Below are 16,115 nucleotides of genomic sequence, written 5' to 3' on the forward strand. Positions count from 1 at the left end.
TCCAAATGAAATAAGCCATGAGAACAAGACAGATGCTAATCTCGAAAATACTGTACACACTCTTCGCCATTTTGAATTTCCCGCTTCCGTTTCCGGACACCTATTTCCTTTTCCGCTCACGTGCTGTTCGTTAACTTGCGAGAAGTTGAAGCCACCATGTCGGATGCAGGGTTTTTCAAGGTAGAAAATAAGCATTATTTAGAAAGAACATAAATAAATCACTAATAAGGCACTTCCAATGTTCCTTTATGTCATTATAGTGCGAACATGAGGCGCAATTTGTTTCAATCATTGGTCATTTACGTGCTTGAAACTGTAAATGCGTCCCATATGCAGGTCAGGATTCAGGAATGTTGCAGTTTCAGCTTTCAGTTTGAGGTTAAACAGAATGAAGTTTTCTATCGGATAGCCAAACGAATAACAAATGAATGATTTGCTGTTTTATTAATAAACCCTACTCGTCGGAGAATATGCAGGTACTTGTTGTTACCGAAAAGAGCTCAACTCGGCCAAACATGGTAGCATTGATCCAAACCATGACCAAACCTATGCTTTTTTTTCGTTAGCACGTGTTATGTATATATTTGATTTACTTTCTTGTCCCAGTCACAGGTACACAGCTGTGAAATACAAATGCAGTCACATCAGTGTAAAATAGGCAAGGCTGCAGTGCAAACTGGCTCCAACTGTGTATGCAGCGTTCATGTAACTGATCTCGTGCTTACTGAACCAAACCAAAAAATAGCCAATACATCCACAAGATTCCTTGTCTCAGCGAGAGAAGATTCTGCTCTAGTGTCCACACTTACCTTGTATTCTGATCGCATGACCAGACTTCTCTTGTTTTTGAGCATGCACGCTTATTCTGAAATTGTGCAAGCTGTTACATTTTGTTTGGACATAATTATAAACTGCAACCGTGATAATGAGGTACATGATAATATAGCTTTCCACATCAAAGTGACAGTAAGTGGAGGGTAAATATGCAAATGTCACTTGACTTTTACTCTTTGTCCTATTTACTCAATGAAAATTAACCAATTTATGGTAATCTGAATGTTTCTGACTTGTGGTAAATGAAACAGATGAAAAGCACATGAATAGACTGTGTGAGATATGAAGATGTGATAGTGGTATGTGGCATGCCACGAGTAACTCTGGTGGCATCACACGACAGGCATAATTATATTATCTTGGCTCTTTTTAACACTGGCATGTATATCATCTGTAACAATAGGATGCAAATTTCAGTTTGCCTCAAAACATAAAAACTTGACTGAAGCTAGTCTACTGAGCACATTCCTTGTATTTTTGGGTTTGTTGTGCAGAGTTCTATGGTTTGGGTTTTATAGCTGTATATCATGGCCTAAGTGGCGAGACGATATATCCCAATACCAGTTTAATGAGGCGAGGCGATATATCATGAATGCATTGCAAAGGAACCTGCGAGAAGATTATGATCATGATACAATGGTGGCTATGTGATATGAATCCTGATACTTTACAATTTCTAAAAAACAGAATGGATTATGATAGATAAAATGACTGAAACTTCTTTTGTTATACAGCAGAACTTGTGTTACATTCACACATACTCAAAGAGCTTTGATCTAATAAAATTTCAGCATATATTATAATGCTTAAGAAAGTACAGTCAAACATTTTCAGAATACCTTGATCTAATATAATAAATTTGAAACTGAAGTTTCCCTCGGGAAGTTGTGTTTCTACACCAATTGTCTTTCATAAACAATTCAACGTAATTTATTTCAGAATCAGTGAAAAAAACCTCTTATGTTTGTTTTCAAAAGTTTATCTTATCTTTGTTATCTTTCTTAGCCAAACTAAGACATCATTCCTAGGTCTTAATAAATGGTGTTATTTGTCAAACAACTAAAACATATTTCAATTACTCAAAGACATGTATTCTACAGTTCACAGAGTTTCACTTATACACCAACTCCTTTGTTCATGTAACAAAGATAACAGATACAAACACGTTCCTATAAGGTGCAATTTGTTTTTAAAATTCAGAAAAATTTCAAAGAGACTCCATTCCAAATTTAATGCAATACTCCTTACAACTTTTAGTAGTACTTTATATTTGTATGATTTCAGAGACAGTTGCAATCTATGTTTCACGGAGACATGGCTATCACCCTCCGTGGACAGTAACACCCTGTATTTGGAAGGATATGGTACTCCAGTTCGATTAGACAGATTCAGATGCTACGGGGAAATGTATTGGAGGAGGTGTATGTATCTATCTTGTGAGAGAAAGGATATGTTTACCAAACTTCTATCGTTTCTATGCAGCCGACTTACCTACCACGTGAATTCGGTCAGATCTTTGAAGTGCCGATAACAAACAAGCTGCTGATGTACTGTAAAACGAAAAAAAATTGCGAGCAGGATATTTTTACGAACTTTGCGCTTGTCCTGACCTCGCAAAAGTTTTAAGACGCAGAAACGGCAACAAATTTTCGTGTTTTTTTAAGACTTTATTCCATATTATACCATTATATAAAATATTCAGATAAAATGCAGCATACTTAAAACATTGTCTCTAAGCACTATCCTTTATTAAAACATTATCAACACTATCTTCTCAACGATTCACTCAGTCACATCAGAAATGAACTCTTCCTTTTGTTCATCAAAGTTGACTGGCAGTTTTCTGGCAGCTTTCATCCCTTTTCGTTTCACGAAACCAGTACGTTGTAAAAGTGATTCTGCCCAAGATTTTGTAATGTACATGTTCTCTCACAAGTTCATCAAGTTCTCCTAACAAGAAAGGCCGGCCTCTCGTTCCTCAATGTTTTCATTTTTTTCTGCTGACATTGTTTTTGCCAAATAGGATTTTTTCATGAATCTAAACTCTGCACTCTCCAATTTGCTTCTCCAATACTGAACTTAAGTGTTTAGCTGCTCTTGTATTTCCATGGCCGATGGCATATTTAGCAATTTTTGCTCTAGTCGTAGGGGAAAAGTTATTATTCTCACGCTTGCGTTTCGTACCTCGTTTGGTTGTGATGGTGTCTGGGATATTATCCATACTGGCTTGAATGGTACTGTTTGCAGCCATCATGTGGGCACGTTTCTCGGGTGTTTCTGCCAAGGATGGGTCTGGTAATGTCCTATCTCCACGCTTTCGAACTGTCACAAACTTCAACATTTTCCTTTGTGTACAGTCGAGCTGATAGCTCGAAATTTAACCATGTACTATAACAACATTATGACATTGAGTTAACCAATCTAGTGGATTTCATCTCATTGAGACTTCTAGCGTTAAGGACCCATGAAGATCCGGGGTAGAATAGGTCTTCAGCAACCCATGCTTGCTACAAAAGGTGACTATGCTTGTTGTAAGAGGCGACTAACGAGATCGGGTGGTCAGGCTCACTGACTTGGTTGACACATGTCATTGGTTCCCAGTTGCGTAGATCGATGCTCATGCTGTTGATCACAGGATTGTCTGGTCCAGACATCGATTATTTACAGACTGCCGCCATATAGCTGTAAATATTGCTGAGTGTGGTGTAAAACTTAACTCACTCACTCACTTAAATTCGGAATACAACCTCCTCCCTTAAGGCCGCTGCTACAAAGTTCCATTTTTGGTAAAACTAAGAGAGCCTGTACATCATTTATTCCAAGTACCATATCTCTTTTAAACAAATGTGAAGATACTTAAATCATTGAATTTATTTAAATATGTTATATATCTGTCTGATGTGTCAGTAGCTCTACTGATGTGTCACAAATTCCTGAAAAGGCATTAAAGTATTATTCTATTCTATGGTTAGAGTGATTTGTTTTTCTTTAATAATGACATCGACTGATCATGCTGTCTTAAACATTGCAATATATGCTTTGAAATCTCTAAAGTAGGATCTGCATGCACAGTCCTTGTCAGTTATAGTCAATGATATTTCCAAGTATGCTGCAGTATATATGAGTCAAGGACAAATGCCACCCGGACAAATGCCACCCAAATAAAAATAAAAACCACCAACACAATACATGGTGTGTATCATGTTTCCCAGATGTATTTGCTTGATGATTCATTTTCATTTACACACCAAATTTTTCATTAAAATCAACATTTTTATCAAAGTGAACATTATCTTTAAAGAAACCAAATTATTAATCAAAGTCTACATAATTTTACAATAAAATCAACTTTTTTATCAAAGTCAACCGTTTTTATCAAAAACCAATTCTTTTTAAATCAAACACTACAGAATTTACATAAAAAATTTCATAAAAGTCAATAAGGGTGGTAATTGTCCTCTCTGTAATGGTAAAATAACTGGGTGGCTTTTGTCCTAGGTCACAGTAGGTGGCAATTGTCCAGGTGGCTTTTGTCCTGCTCCTGTATATATGTATTTTCCAAATCACTGCCAAAATATACTGTAAGCCATTAAAAACGCAATTGGTATTTGTTGTCCTGAAACTCACAAAAGTTCTATTGAAGATTTTTGCCTGCGATACAGAGGATGTAGGAATAAAAGGCTGTTATTCTGGCCCATTTCGAGTTTGAGTCCCACAGCATTTCTCTCGCATGAACTTTGATACTTAAAACTGAACCTTTGACATTTCTCGTAAACACAACCACATTCATGAAACACGTTGTGCACATACATGCATTACCTGCACCCAGGCCCTGTAAAAGCACAAGGAATCGTGGAACTCAATCACTTTGAGAAAATGCCACACTTGACACAAGACGAAAGGAATCAGGTTATCGGTATGGTCAGCCAAGGTGCTTCAGATGTGATGATTGCCAGGCACTTAATGTGCATACATCCACTGTAAGTTGACTCAGACAACGTTTTCGGGCTACCAGAAGTGTTGCTGATCGTCCGTGACCTGGTGCACCACCTGTGATAACAGCTCGACAAAACCGCAATATCCGAGTTTCACACTTGCGAAATCGGTTCCAAACAGCTGATGATTAGGCAAGGAGGACAATTGGGACAAGTCAAGCGTCATTTCAGCCAAAAGGTGCAAGGGCGCTTTGCTGCCTTCAACATCCGGTGTCGTCACCCGTACCGTGGTCCAACCTTATTGCATCGCCACAGACTTGTCAGACAGCGATGGGCAGCAAATGGGGCCAATCTTGGCAACAGGACATGGCCAGATGTCATTTTGTCAGATGAATCCAGGTTTAACTTATCCTTTGCAGATGGACGTCCATAGATTTATTGACGTAAAGGAGAAAGACTTGCGCCAAACTGTGTCCTTGAACATGATCGTTTTGAGGGGGGTGGTGTCATGATCAGACCACAGACCATCAGAGACTGCAGACCATCCAACAGCTGTTCCTGAGAAATGGGTGTCTTTCAATGCCCCAAAGACTGCGAGCATGTCTTGCAGCGCACGGTGGACACACACGATATTGACTGCAAGTGACCCCTCCTTTGTTTGATGTCGTTGTTGCGTCACTGATGTTGTTGTTGACTGGACATTTTCAGATGAAATTATTCACAGATGTTCACTTAAAACATATCTGCCAGTTAGGTTTATATATGTTGAAATTGGTGTGAGTTAAGAAAGTATGAATGTCAAATTGCGTTTTTAATGGCTTACAGTATAGTAACAGTGAAAAATACTGCAGATGATAAGAGTCACGTTCTAGCCAATGGACTCGATAGGTTAGGTCACAAGCTGAAACTTGTGTGAGAAAAAACTACAGAACAGTGTCTGTTTTGCATGCTTTTAACCAGCAGAAATATGAGTACATAAATAATAATAATGATAAGTCATCTTCTATAGCGCACAGTCTCCAAACACCAAGTGATTGCTCACAGCGTTTAATCAGAATCTGATTCTTAATACCCCAGATAACCCAAGCTGCCTGTTAGGCGCTAGAAGGTTATAGTCACATGACTTTATCCAACTGGGTACCCATTTTCTGCTGGGTGAACAAAGGCAATTTGGAACAAACTCACTTGCCTAAGGTGAGACCACATGTATCACATGTGCTTCGTTGTGGGACAGGACTGAAGTCCTAGAAACTCTCAGGAGTCAAGCTGCCAAACATGGTCACCCATCCAAGGACTGTCCGAGCTCGACATTGCTTAACTTCAACTGATTTGTGACCTGAGCTCTGTGCACAGGCCCACACGCCACCACACGTGTTCAAAATGTAAAACTATTTTGTAAAGTAGTTGTCAGTAATGACAGTGTATTTGAAAAATAATTTTCAGTCCAGCTGCTGCTTACCCGTTTTCTGAATAGTTTGATTTGTGTGCAGAACAGACATGTAGTGTACAGATTACTAAGGTTTTGAACAGAAGTTGGGTTTTGTCTTTGTTAGGCCTGTTGACCATGATGGCTGGGTCCTTTAGTCCAATTCCATTCCACTCAATGATACTAAGGGATAGAGTCAGTTATAACACTTCTATTTCTATCTCACTGCTTAAAGATTAATTCATTGTAATTTCAGGTAAGTAATATAATATTTATGAAATTATGATTTTTTGTGCGTAAATTTACAAACTCCATCATACATATCTCATGATAGCGTCATTGATTTCATCCTCGATAATCTCCAGGGTATACGTTACGACATGTCTCCACTATACCCTGGATGCATCTCCTGCTCGGCCCGATAATTTTATGACCTCCCTTTGTTGGCTCCGCATTCTCACAGTAGCTAATAAGATAAGCCGCCGTTAAACCGAGCTTGCCAGTGTCAACAAAGATAGCAGTCGCAGCCGCAGCTGTAAGGGTTTGTTCGCAGTGCGACTCGGTTGTGGGGCAGATCATACAGACAAATTGACAGGTCTAAAACCTTTAATAAAATATATGCAAGAACTCCTCCTACCTCTTTCGGAGTACCTCTGAAACAATTGTGTTGCCAAGTTTAATCAGTTACATGAAAGAAGTGAAAGTGAGTTGTGATTGGTACGCTCAACTTCCCAGTGTATGCCTGGAGTATACCCTGGAGAACATCGAGGATGCATTGATTAGCGCTGATATTCATCAGTAAGCTTCAATTGATAAGTGAGGTGATACTTCTGAGTTGAACATGTCACTAGTTTGTGATTTTAATCAATTAATTGGTTTCACTTGTCCAAACGCAACTGGCACCATCAAAATTAAGCTGTTTGATTGATATAAAAACTGTAATAAAGTCATTTGGTACATGTACATGTGTATGTTCCTATGTTCTTGTCTTGGCATGTCAAAGGGAAGGAACTGTACTGTAGTGGTGAACTTAATGGTTAATTTCAGTAGTCCGTATGTTTCACTGTCCGAACGTTTTTGATGAAAAATGGAAGTGTTTGGATTAACACGGCCTGACTGTAGTGATGGAAGCAGTCATGAGTGGTGACATCGTCTTATACCTCAAGGACACTTTATAGCTTAATTTGTTTTGATTAGAGTCAATTAGTTCACACAAAATCCTTTACAAATAAACTGGCTTATCCATTTCATTCATTTTGTTGATTCATGATAAACAAAACCAGTGCAAGAAGTATATTGTATGGCTGACTTGAAGTGTATTTAGACACGTGTGACAATACCATTACATGTATTTCAGATTAACCAGATCTTTCACCCCCACCGTTTCTCTAAAACTTATTTCTACCCTGCAGATTCTACTCTGCATGGGATATTTACCAAGGTTACAAGATAGTTGAACGTATAATTGTGTATGTGTATGTGCGACTGCTTGTACTAGCCCAGACTTAAGTTGTTTTTTTAGGGCTAGCCCACTGAGAAACCACGCCGCAGTGAAACATGAATACCCTACTTAGACAAATTATTGGTTAGAAAGTCCGCCCAGAGAGCGGAAGGACGCAGGTTCGATCCCCAACCGCGCCATACCATAACACCTGACACCACTGCAGGTCACATCTGTTATTATCACAGGTAACACCTAAGTAACACCAGACATACCTAACCGCCTCCATGGTGTAGTGGTTAGAGCGTCCGCCCGGGAGAGCGGAAGGTCGCGGGTTCGATCCCGTCATACCAAAAGATGTTAAAATATGGTACTTGTTGGTCCCTGCCTGGCGCTCGGCATTAATGGGTACAACAAGGACTGGTTGGCTCGGAGTCAGTATACTGTGTCTGAGTGGGGTATTCATACTTCACTGCGGCATGGTATCTCAGTGGGCTAGCACTATAAAACCAGTTTCAGTCTGGGCTAGTACAAGCAGCCGCACATACACAGACATGCACGTCGTCATATGAGCGAAACATTCTCAAGCACGACGTAAAACCCAATTTCACCTCACCTCAGACATATTATACTGACTCCGAGCCAACCAGTCCTTCTTGTACCCATTAATGCTGAGCGCCAGGCAAGGACCAACAAGTACCATATTTTACGCCTATTGGTATGACGCGGTCGGGATCAAACCCGCGACATTCCGCTCTCTGGGCGGACACTCCAACCACTACACCACAGAGGTGGTCTTGTCCTTAGTGAGTATGTGGACTGAATGATAATCACATGCCCTACATTTCTGTTTCATCATTTGTTTTAATATTTCAGGGCACCAGTGCCGAGCAGGACAACCGTTTTGCAGACAAAAAGAAAAAATTGATGAAATCCATGAAATTTGCTGAATCTTTGGAGAAAAAGGTGAGAAGGGAGGTTAATGGTAAACATGATAGCAAAATTACATATAATCCTGAATCATAAAGAATGGCAGTGTATTGTATCTATTTTGTTTTGTTTGAATTAACAGTTTTATATTACCAGAGTGACTATATGAGACATACATCCAGGGCTAATGCCTGCCGCTAGCTAAACTCTGTGGTGATATTGATTTGGTAGTTAAAAGGACATATTTCATTAAAATAGATTTATATATGAGATTTACAATAGTTGTGAAAAAGTTTATACATCTGAGGTTATTGTTATCCCCTACCCCGGGGATATAGTATTAGGCTCCGTCCGTACGTACATACAAATTAGAATATCTTAAGAACCGTTCGCTAGATTCTTATCATATTTGGTACCTAGGTTCATCACACTGTAAGAAAGGTCCAAGTCAGGTTTGGTGACCTTGACCTTCATTTCAAGGTCACAAGGGGACTTTCACTTTTACCTGCATGTTAAGCTATCTCAAGAACCCTTCACTGGATTTTCTTCAAATTCAATACCAAGCTTTATCTCCATTTTGGGGAAGGCATAATTTCAAGGTCATGGCGACACTTTGAAGATTTCAGCATGTTAACCTGCATGTTAAGGTCTCAAGAAGATTTTCTTCATATTCAACCCCAAGCTTTTGGTGAGTCAATTTTGGTCACTTAATTTTCAAGGTCACAGAGACACTTTGAAGATTTCGGCATGTTAAACTACATGTTATGCTTGTCAGCAAGATATCGTAAAAAATATTCAGTGGATTTTCTTCATATTTGACACCAAGCTTCATCTAGGGAAGGCCCAGGGCCCAGTCAATTTGGTGACCTTCACATAATTTGTAGGGTCACGATGACACTATGAAGATTTTAGAATGTTAACCTGAATTGTCAGCAAGATATTTTAAGAACAGTTCACTGGATTTTCTTCATAGACTTTCAAGACCTCCCTTGAATGTTTTTCAATAAGCAATTTTGCATATTTCATACACTATGACATTCATGTCAAGGTCAAAGTCAGTCTTGAAAATAAGTGTGTGTTTGAACAACTAAAGAGCAAGATAATGTTTTCGTTGACATTTAACTTCATCTTAAACTTTCATTACTTTATGAGTTTGATTTGATAATTTGCGGCGGGGGATTATGTCACCTTAGTGACAATGCTTGTTATAATTAAAAGAGGATTGGTTGACACTGGGACATATTGTATCTGTCGATATGATTTTTGTTACTGCAACTGTAAAACGAGGCAAATTTGTTTTTTCCATTTAGATTCAATGTTTCATTGCATTTAGCATGTAACACCTTCATATTGCCAATTTGATTCAGTCATATTAACTATTTTTCCTTATCCTGACTCGTGCTTATTTGCTTGTCTTCTTCTTCTTTGCGAACACAGTGGAACACTTGTATCTCCCAATTGAAGTTCCCTTCAATGTAAAATCACTAATTAGTACTCACCACGAGTTATCTTTCTCCTCGCAAGCGCGGGAACGAGGGCGCCACCTCCCACCATGTGCCTCACTCTCTCCTTCTTCGCCCAGTGAGCTGGACGTGAGAGCGTCTGTGTCTCCCTACACACTATATCCTTTATTTATATTTAGTTTGGTACCTCTTATATTCATCTATAGAGGTGTAACTAGTATCCTTATTCAACATGCATTGATAATTATTCGTGTTTCTGCTGCTTTATTCACGGTTCGCCGTGTTTGCTCAGCAGTTTGCGTTATGAAAATCTGCACTGTTTGTAAATTACGTTACTCTGCTACCGATCCGCATTTAATATGCCCTAGTTGCATAACTCCATGCTCTATTGTTTCACGCTGCAAATTATGTATTAATTTGTCTAATTCTGCCTTTGATAAATATTTATATTCCGTCTTGAGACGGGCGGCAGATAGATCTCGGAAACAATCTTCGGTCATGGCTAATAGATCAGAGTCAGATATACCCTGTCAACTGTTGGCGGACGACCGTCTACCGTCTGGTGTTCCGCCTGAGTTACCTTCGGGGGATAAGCGTGGGACGCAGTCCGCTATATCCAAGAAGCGACCTGCATCCCAGGACGTTCCATCATCACAGTCTAAGACTAGAAGAGCTTCCACGTCGTCTCAACGTACGCTCCGAACCCCCAGGTCTACAGCTTCGTCAAAAGGGAAATCCACGAAGGCTACTAAAAACTTTGCTTCTGACATTCTACCTGTTTCAGAATTGTGTTTATATGATGATGACATTCCGATTATCATTCCAGATGTACGTCATAAGAAGCGACCAGTATCGGCTACCGTCACTTCAGCGCAGATCAACACGCAACCAGAGATGCCTACGCTGACGCCTGAGATTATAACTGAAGGTCCCGTCACTATCACAGAGAGGACACCCTCAACGCCAGCGCAGACCGTCCCAGACGACCTGGTTAACCAAATCATGATGTTGATGGAAGACCGATACGGTTTACAGAGGCCTCAGAGCCGCGGGCCCCAGAGCCCAACCCATAATAAGTCATACAGGGCCCCAGAGCCCGCCTTGACTTCGCGTAGGGCCCTAGAGCCCACAAACGCCTCCACGAAGGGCAACCCAGCCAGAGCGAAGCCTAAGCTGCTAAGAACGCCCCAGGCCGCTTCCACGGGGATCCAGAGCCTCACCAGTTGCAAAGGGCTTCGCGGAGGAGGAGTGCTTCACCGAGTTCACACCCTGTAGAACACAGAGGTCGTTCGCGAAGCAGGCTCCCATATAATGATTCGGACTCTGACTCGATACATTCCCAAAGGCCTTCACGAGGGTTAAGTGGCTCCAAGTCATCTTCACCCAGAAGATCTAGAAGGGATTCATCGAGAGCTTCACGAAGCCACCAGCGTTCACCGAGGAAGTCTCCTCCAAGGTCTCCCTATACTAGCCACTCGTCAGTCCGTTCACCACAATCTTCTCGTCGATCTTCTTACAGATCTAGGACTCCACCTCACTCTATTATATGTGATCCTACGTCAGAAGAGGAAGAAGGTATCGTATTCTCAGATGCAGAAATTAGATACTGGATGGTGAATGGATTAGAACTTGCTTCCCCGTCTAAGAACGAGAACTCAGCTCATACTTATTTGATGAAGGAAGATGATGCGGACACTATCACCTTACCTCCTATTGACCCGATAGCAGCGGTTCCAGCTAATCTGGATACAGCCTTTACCAAATCTACGAAATTTCAATCAACACATTTCCCGGTTTTCAACGCCAAGAAATTTGCAGGTCACAATATGGACTCCTTTTTCAAGGCCCAAGAGATTGATGACAACTTTAAGTTAATCAGTGATGCCAAGTCCAGAAGTTACAGAATAGACGATCGTAAATTAACCCAGTTGGATACCATTTCTAGGAGAATGTTTTTTTGGATTGAATAGATCTAGAACTGTCAATGAAACTCTCATCACCAAGTTCAAAGATTCTACAGAGGAGGAAGATAGAATGATCTACTCGGCTCTACTCATGCAGAAAAGAGACCATCAGTTCCTTACAGATCACTTGTCAGCGCTTACTGAAACTACTACCATGGCTCGTCGTCAGGGTCTACTAGCCTCCTGCAATTGGGATAATCAATTTACGGAATCACTCTACGCTGCCCCATGGTCATCGCCCTTACTCTTTGGTGGTAACATAGACATGGTCTCCAAAGAGGTGTCTAAGGACTCTAGAGAGGTGCTTATGATCAAGTCCATGGATACGTCATTAAGCAATCATCCTTGAGATACTCTGGCAAGTCTAAATTCTCTGGACTACAGAAAGCACGGGACAAGAAATTGGCTACAGCAAAAGGTCCCAGGGAATCTTTTCGTCGCCCATACAGCAATTTCAGAGGAGGATCAGCAAGAGGCAGATCATCCAGAGGTTCCCAAGGATTTAGACAATGAAATTCAGGTTCGGAACGACTGGAGTCTTCCACCCCCAGCCGTTCCAGTACAACCTTCTCAAGTGGGTGGACGCCTTCAGCTGCACTGGGAAAACTGGGGACTACTACAAGATCCTTATGTATCCAACATCCTACAGCACGGATATCAAATACAACTCAAGGCCACACCTCCGTTAACAGTCATCCCTCCAAGGTTCGACTTTCAACCGGTACAACTACCTATGTTAAGAGAAACAGTAGCTACTCTGCTAAGCAAACAGGCCTTAGAAGTTCTGGATCAATAAACATCGTACCAGGTTTCTACTCCCCAGTTTTCCTAGTGCCCAAGAAAAATTCCAAGGAAAAGTTTCGTCTCATATACAACATGAGCATCTTCAACAAAGACTATCTAAGCAAACATGGCAGTTTTAGCATGATACACTTACCGCAATAACTTCGCACTTAATTAGGTCCCAAAGATTACATGGCCAGCATAGATTTGAAAGATGCATATCTACACATTCGATTCATCCCAATTCAAGGAAATATCTAACATTTATCCTAGACGGAAACACTACCAATGGAAAGTACTTCCTTCGAATCTCATCGCCCTTTGGGTATTCACAAGAGTGACGAAGCCCATTGTCGCATACCTACATCGTCAAGGTCTTCGCAGCGCATTTTACCTAGACGACGGGATACAAGTGGATCCAGATCCACAGCGTCTCAGACTACAGCTGAACTTTATAATCAAGTTACTAACACAACTAGGATGGTTAGTAAATCTACTCAAGTCGGACCTAGAACCAACGCAAGATCTGCAATTTCTAGGTATACGATTTCTAACAGCCCAGAATCGTATAGTAGTCCCGGAGGACAGATGGATCAAGATCCAACAGTTAATCCCACAAGCCTTACTCTCTCCGCTACCACTACGACAGTGGCAGATCCTATTGGGACTACTCACATCAGCCCAAGACTTGACAGTCAGAGGCAGGCTTCAATTACGTCCGTTACAAGTCCTCATCAATGCTCATCTCGAGGACCCTCTACCGTTCAGTCTACCAGATCACGTCAAACCTCATCTACTATGGTGGACCAAGAGATTGAATGTTTGCGTAGGCGTCTCCTTATTAGAGCCGGAATCGGAAACACATCTCTACGTAGACGCGTCACTACAAGGTTGGGGAGCCCACCTCGCCTACAAGACAGCGTCAGGCCTATGGAGCAATCAAGAGAGCAAATGTCACATAAATCTGCTAGAGATGCAAGCAGTCATAAACGCCATAAGTCACTGGAGCAACCTACTACAGAACGCTCAGTTGATGATTCACACAGACAATTTGACAGTGGCGTTTTATGTGAACAAACAAGGCTCAACAAGGTCACCGAACCTACTGTCCCTATGTTTCCGATTTTATGATCTAATCGACAATCTAAACATACATGTCAGAGCTTGCCACATTCCAGGAGCAAAGAATGTATTAGCAGACGCTCTCTCTCGGCCACACCTACCGTCGCCGACAGAATGGATGCTCCACACAGAGATATTCACTCAAATAATCATGGAAATAGGATCTCCACTAGTAGACCTATTCGCCACTCGATTCAACAAACAACTGACAACCTTTGTATCGCCAGTTCCAGACCCACTAGCATGGGCAACAGACGCACTAAGCATATCGTGGGAGGGACTCAACGCGTACGCTTTCCCGCCACCAGCGTTAATCCCACAAGTCTTACAGAAAATCAGTCAAACGCAGAGCCTCCATCTGATTTGGGTCGCACCCTACTGGCCAGCGAGAACTTGGTTTCCAAATCTTATTCAAGAAATCGGTCAACCAATTCTACAACTTCCAGAACGCTCGAATCTATTGATACATCCGCGCACAAACAAGTGCACGGAAAACCAGAAGTATTTTCAACTTCACGTATGGATTGTATCAAGGCATGTCTGAATAAGAGAGGTTATTCAGCCAGAGCGGCAAAAGCAGTCACGCTTGCACTGCGTAACTCAATTCGCAACTTATACGATGACAAATGGCACAGTTTTGTCAATTATGCTGCAAAGAAAAGGATTTACAACCAGATATGCTACTCATCCTCAAGTGGCGGACTACTTATGTTATCTAAGACAAACTAAGAATCTAAAAGGCTCAACTTTGTCCACTTATCTTGCAGCATTAAGCTCTGTCATAACTATGAGAACGGGCGTCAAGTTAACAAAGACCCCAGAGTTACTCGCTTTGCTACGAGCATTCTGATTGGAGGATCACAAGCGGAAGTTTCACGCTCCAGCTTGGGATCTAAATATAGTGCTCCAACACCTCACAAGTGAGGCTTATGAACCGTTAGAATCTACATCGTTTGAATCACTGACCCAGAAAACTTTGTTCCTGTTAGCGCTAGCTACGGCTGCCAGGATGTCGGAGATTCACGCTTTGGATTACGAGAGAACACGCTTTGATGATATTCATAACATCGTACATCTGGGACTACGCTGGGATTTTATAGCTAAGAACCAATTGCCAGGTCAACCAGACAGATTATTCCACGTCCAAGCTCTCTCATCCATTCTTGGACCTCATGATACGATGGATCTATCACTATGCCCAGTAAGAGCACTGAAAATATATCTCCACCGATCCAAACAGAGGAGAGGAAAATTCAAGAGATTATTTATCCCTCTATCTACAGCTACGCAGACGGAAGTCTCACGTACTACTATCTCAATTTGGATCAGAACTGTCATACTACGTGCCTACAAGGCTGCAGGACTCGACCCTCCAAGAACATCTAATCCTCATGAAATTAGAGCGCTAGCATCAACACTTGCTCTACACGGCAACTGCTCTTTGAATACCATAATGGAGGGTTGTTTCTGGAGATCCGATATGGTGTTTGCCAACCACTATCTGAGAGATATTACCACCAAGGACGTCTCAGGTATCCACCATTTCGGTCCCATGGTCCTCGCTCAACAGTTGACAGTTCCTCGGAGAAGATAAGTCAATCTTACAGATTTATACTTATCTGATATCAGTACTAAATAGCTACATGCTATATATATATTTTGCTTAAGTTCAATCTATTATCTTAAAGGTCACATAAACCCTAGGGGGTACAAATACATAAATCACTAACTGGCATCGTTATAAATGAAACCCCGTCATTAAAACTACTCATTTCGACCTTTAATTGACTTAAATCGACCTTTTTGACAACAGTGCACAATTCTAACCCGCGAACGAAATTTCAACCAATCAGAGCGGCGCGCATCTGTGACGTCATATGAGGAATAGCTTTGGGGGCCGATGCAGAATTCATCTACATTTTAGGGGTTAAATTATCTTGTTTACAGGCTTGTATAAACCTGAAATCGTGACAATTGTTGTGGAAAATTAAAGCTATATGTTCTCACAATCTACTGTCATTTAATTTTGTCTCCTGCTTTGCCTAGTTTCGAAGTTACAACTTGTTTTCATAGACGATTCTGTCAAAATCGATTGGTGTCGTTAGGGCCCTATTTGTATAATGACTGATCCAAATTGATCCCATTTTACCTCGATAATTAATCATGTCATGTAAAAATCTGTTTGTATTCTCAAAACAGTGTCGGCCCATAAGTTTT

The 16,115-nt window shown here is 41.1% G+C and overlaps 1 protein-coding gene across 3 annotated transcripts in view; it reads left to right on the forward strand.

Moving 5' to 3' along the window:
• Positions 1-114: 114 nt before the first annotated feature.
• LOC124289227 (serine/arginine repetitive matrix protein 1-like) overlaps positions 115-16,115 on the forward strand; it is a 57,924-nt gene continuing 41,923 nt past the window's right edge. For 2 of the 3 annotated variants that reach the window (XM_046725830.1, XM_046725831.1), the window contains exons 1-2: positions 115-180; positions 8,513-8,602. In XM_046725830.1, coding sequence (XP_046581786.1) covers positions 157-180; positions 8,513-8,602 — 114 coding nt within the window. In that variant the 5' untranslated portion in view covers positions 115-156. Of the gene's footprint in view, positions 181-8,506; positions 8,603-16,115 lie in introns of those variants that run through there. The other variant, XM_046725832.1, reaches the window with a different exon arrangement.

This window comes from Haliotis rubra, unplaced genomic scaffold (assembly GCF_003918875.1).
Source record: "Haliotis rubra isolate DU_JTF1 unplaced genomic scaffold, ASM391887v1 Scf436, whole genome shotgun sequence".
In the NCBI taxonomy this organism is placed as follows: Eukaryota; Metazoa; Mollusca; class Gastropoda; order Lepetellida; family Haliotidae; genus Haliotis; species Haliotis rubra.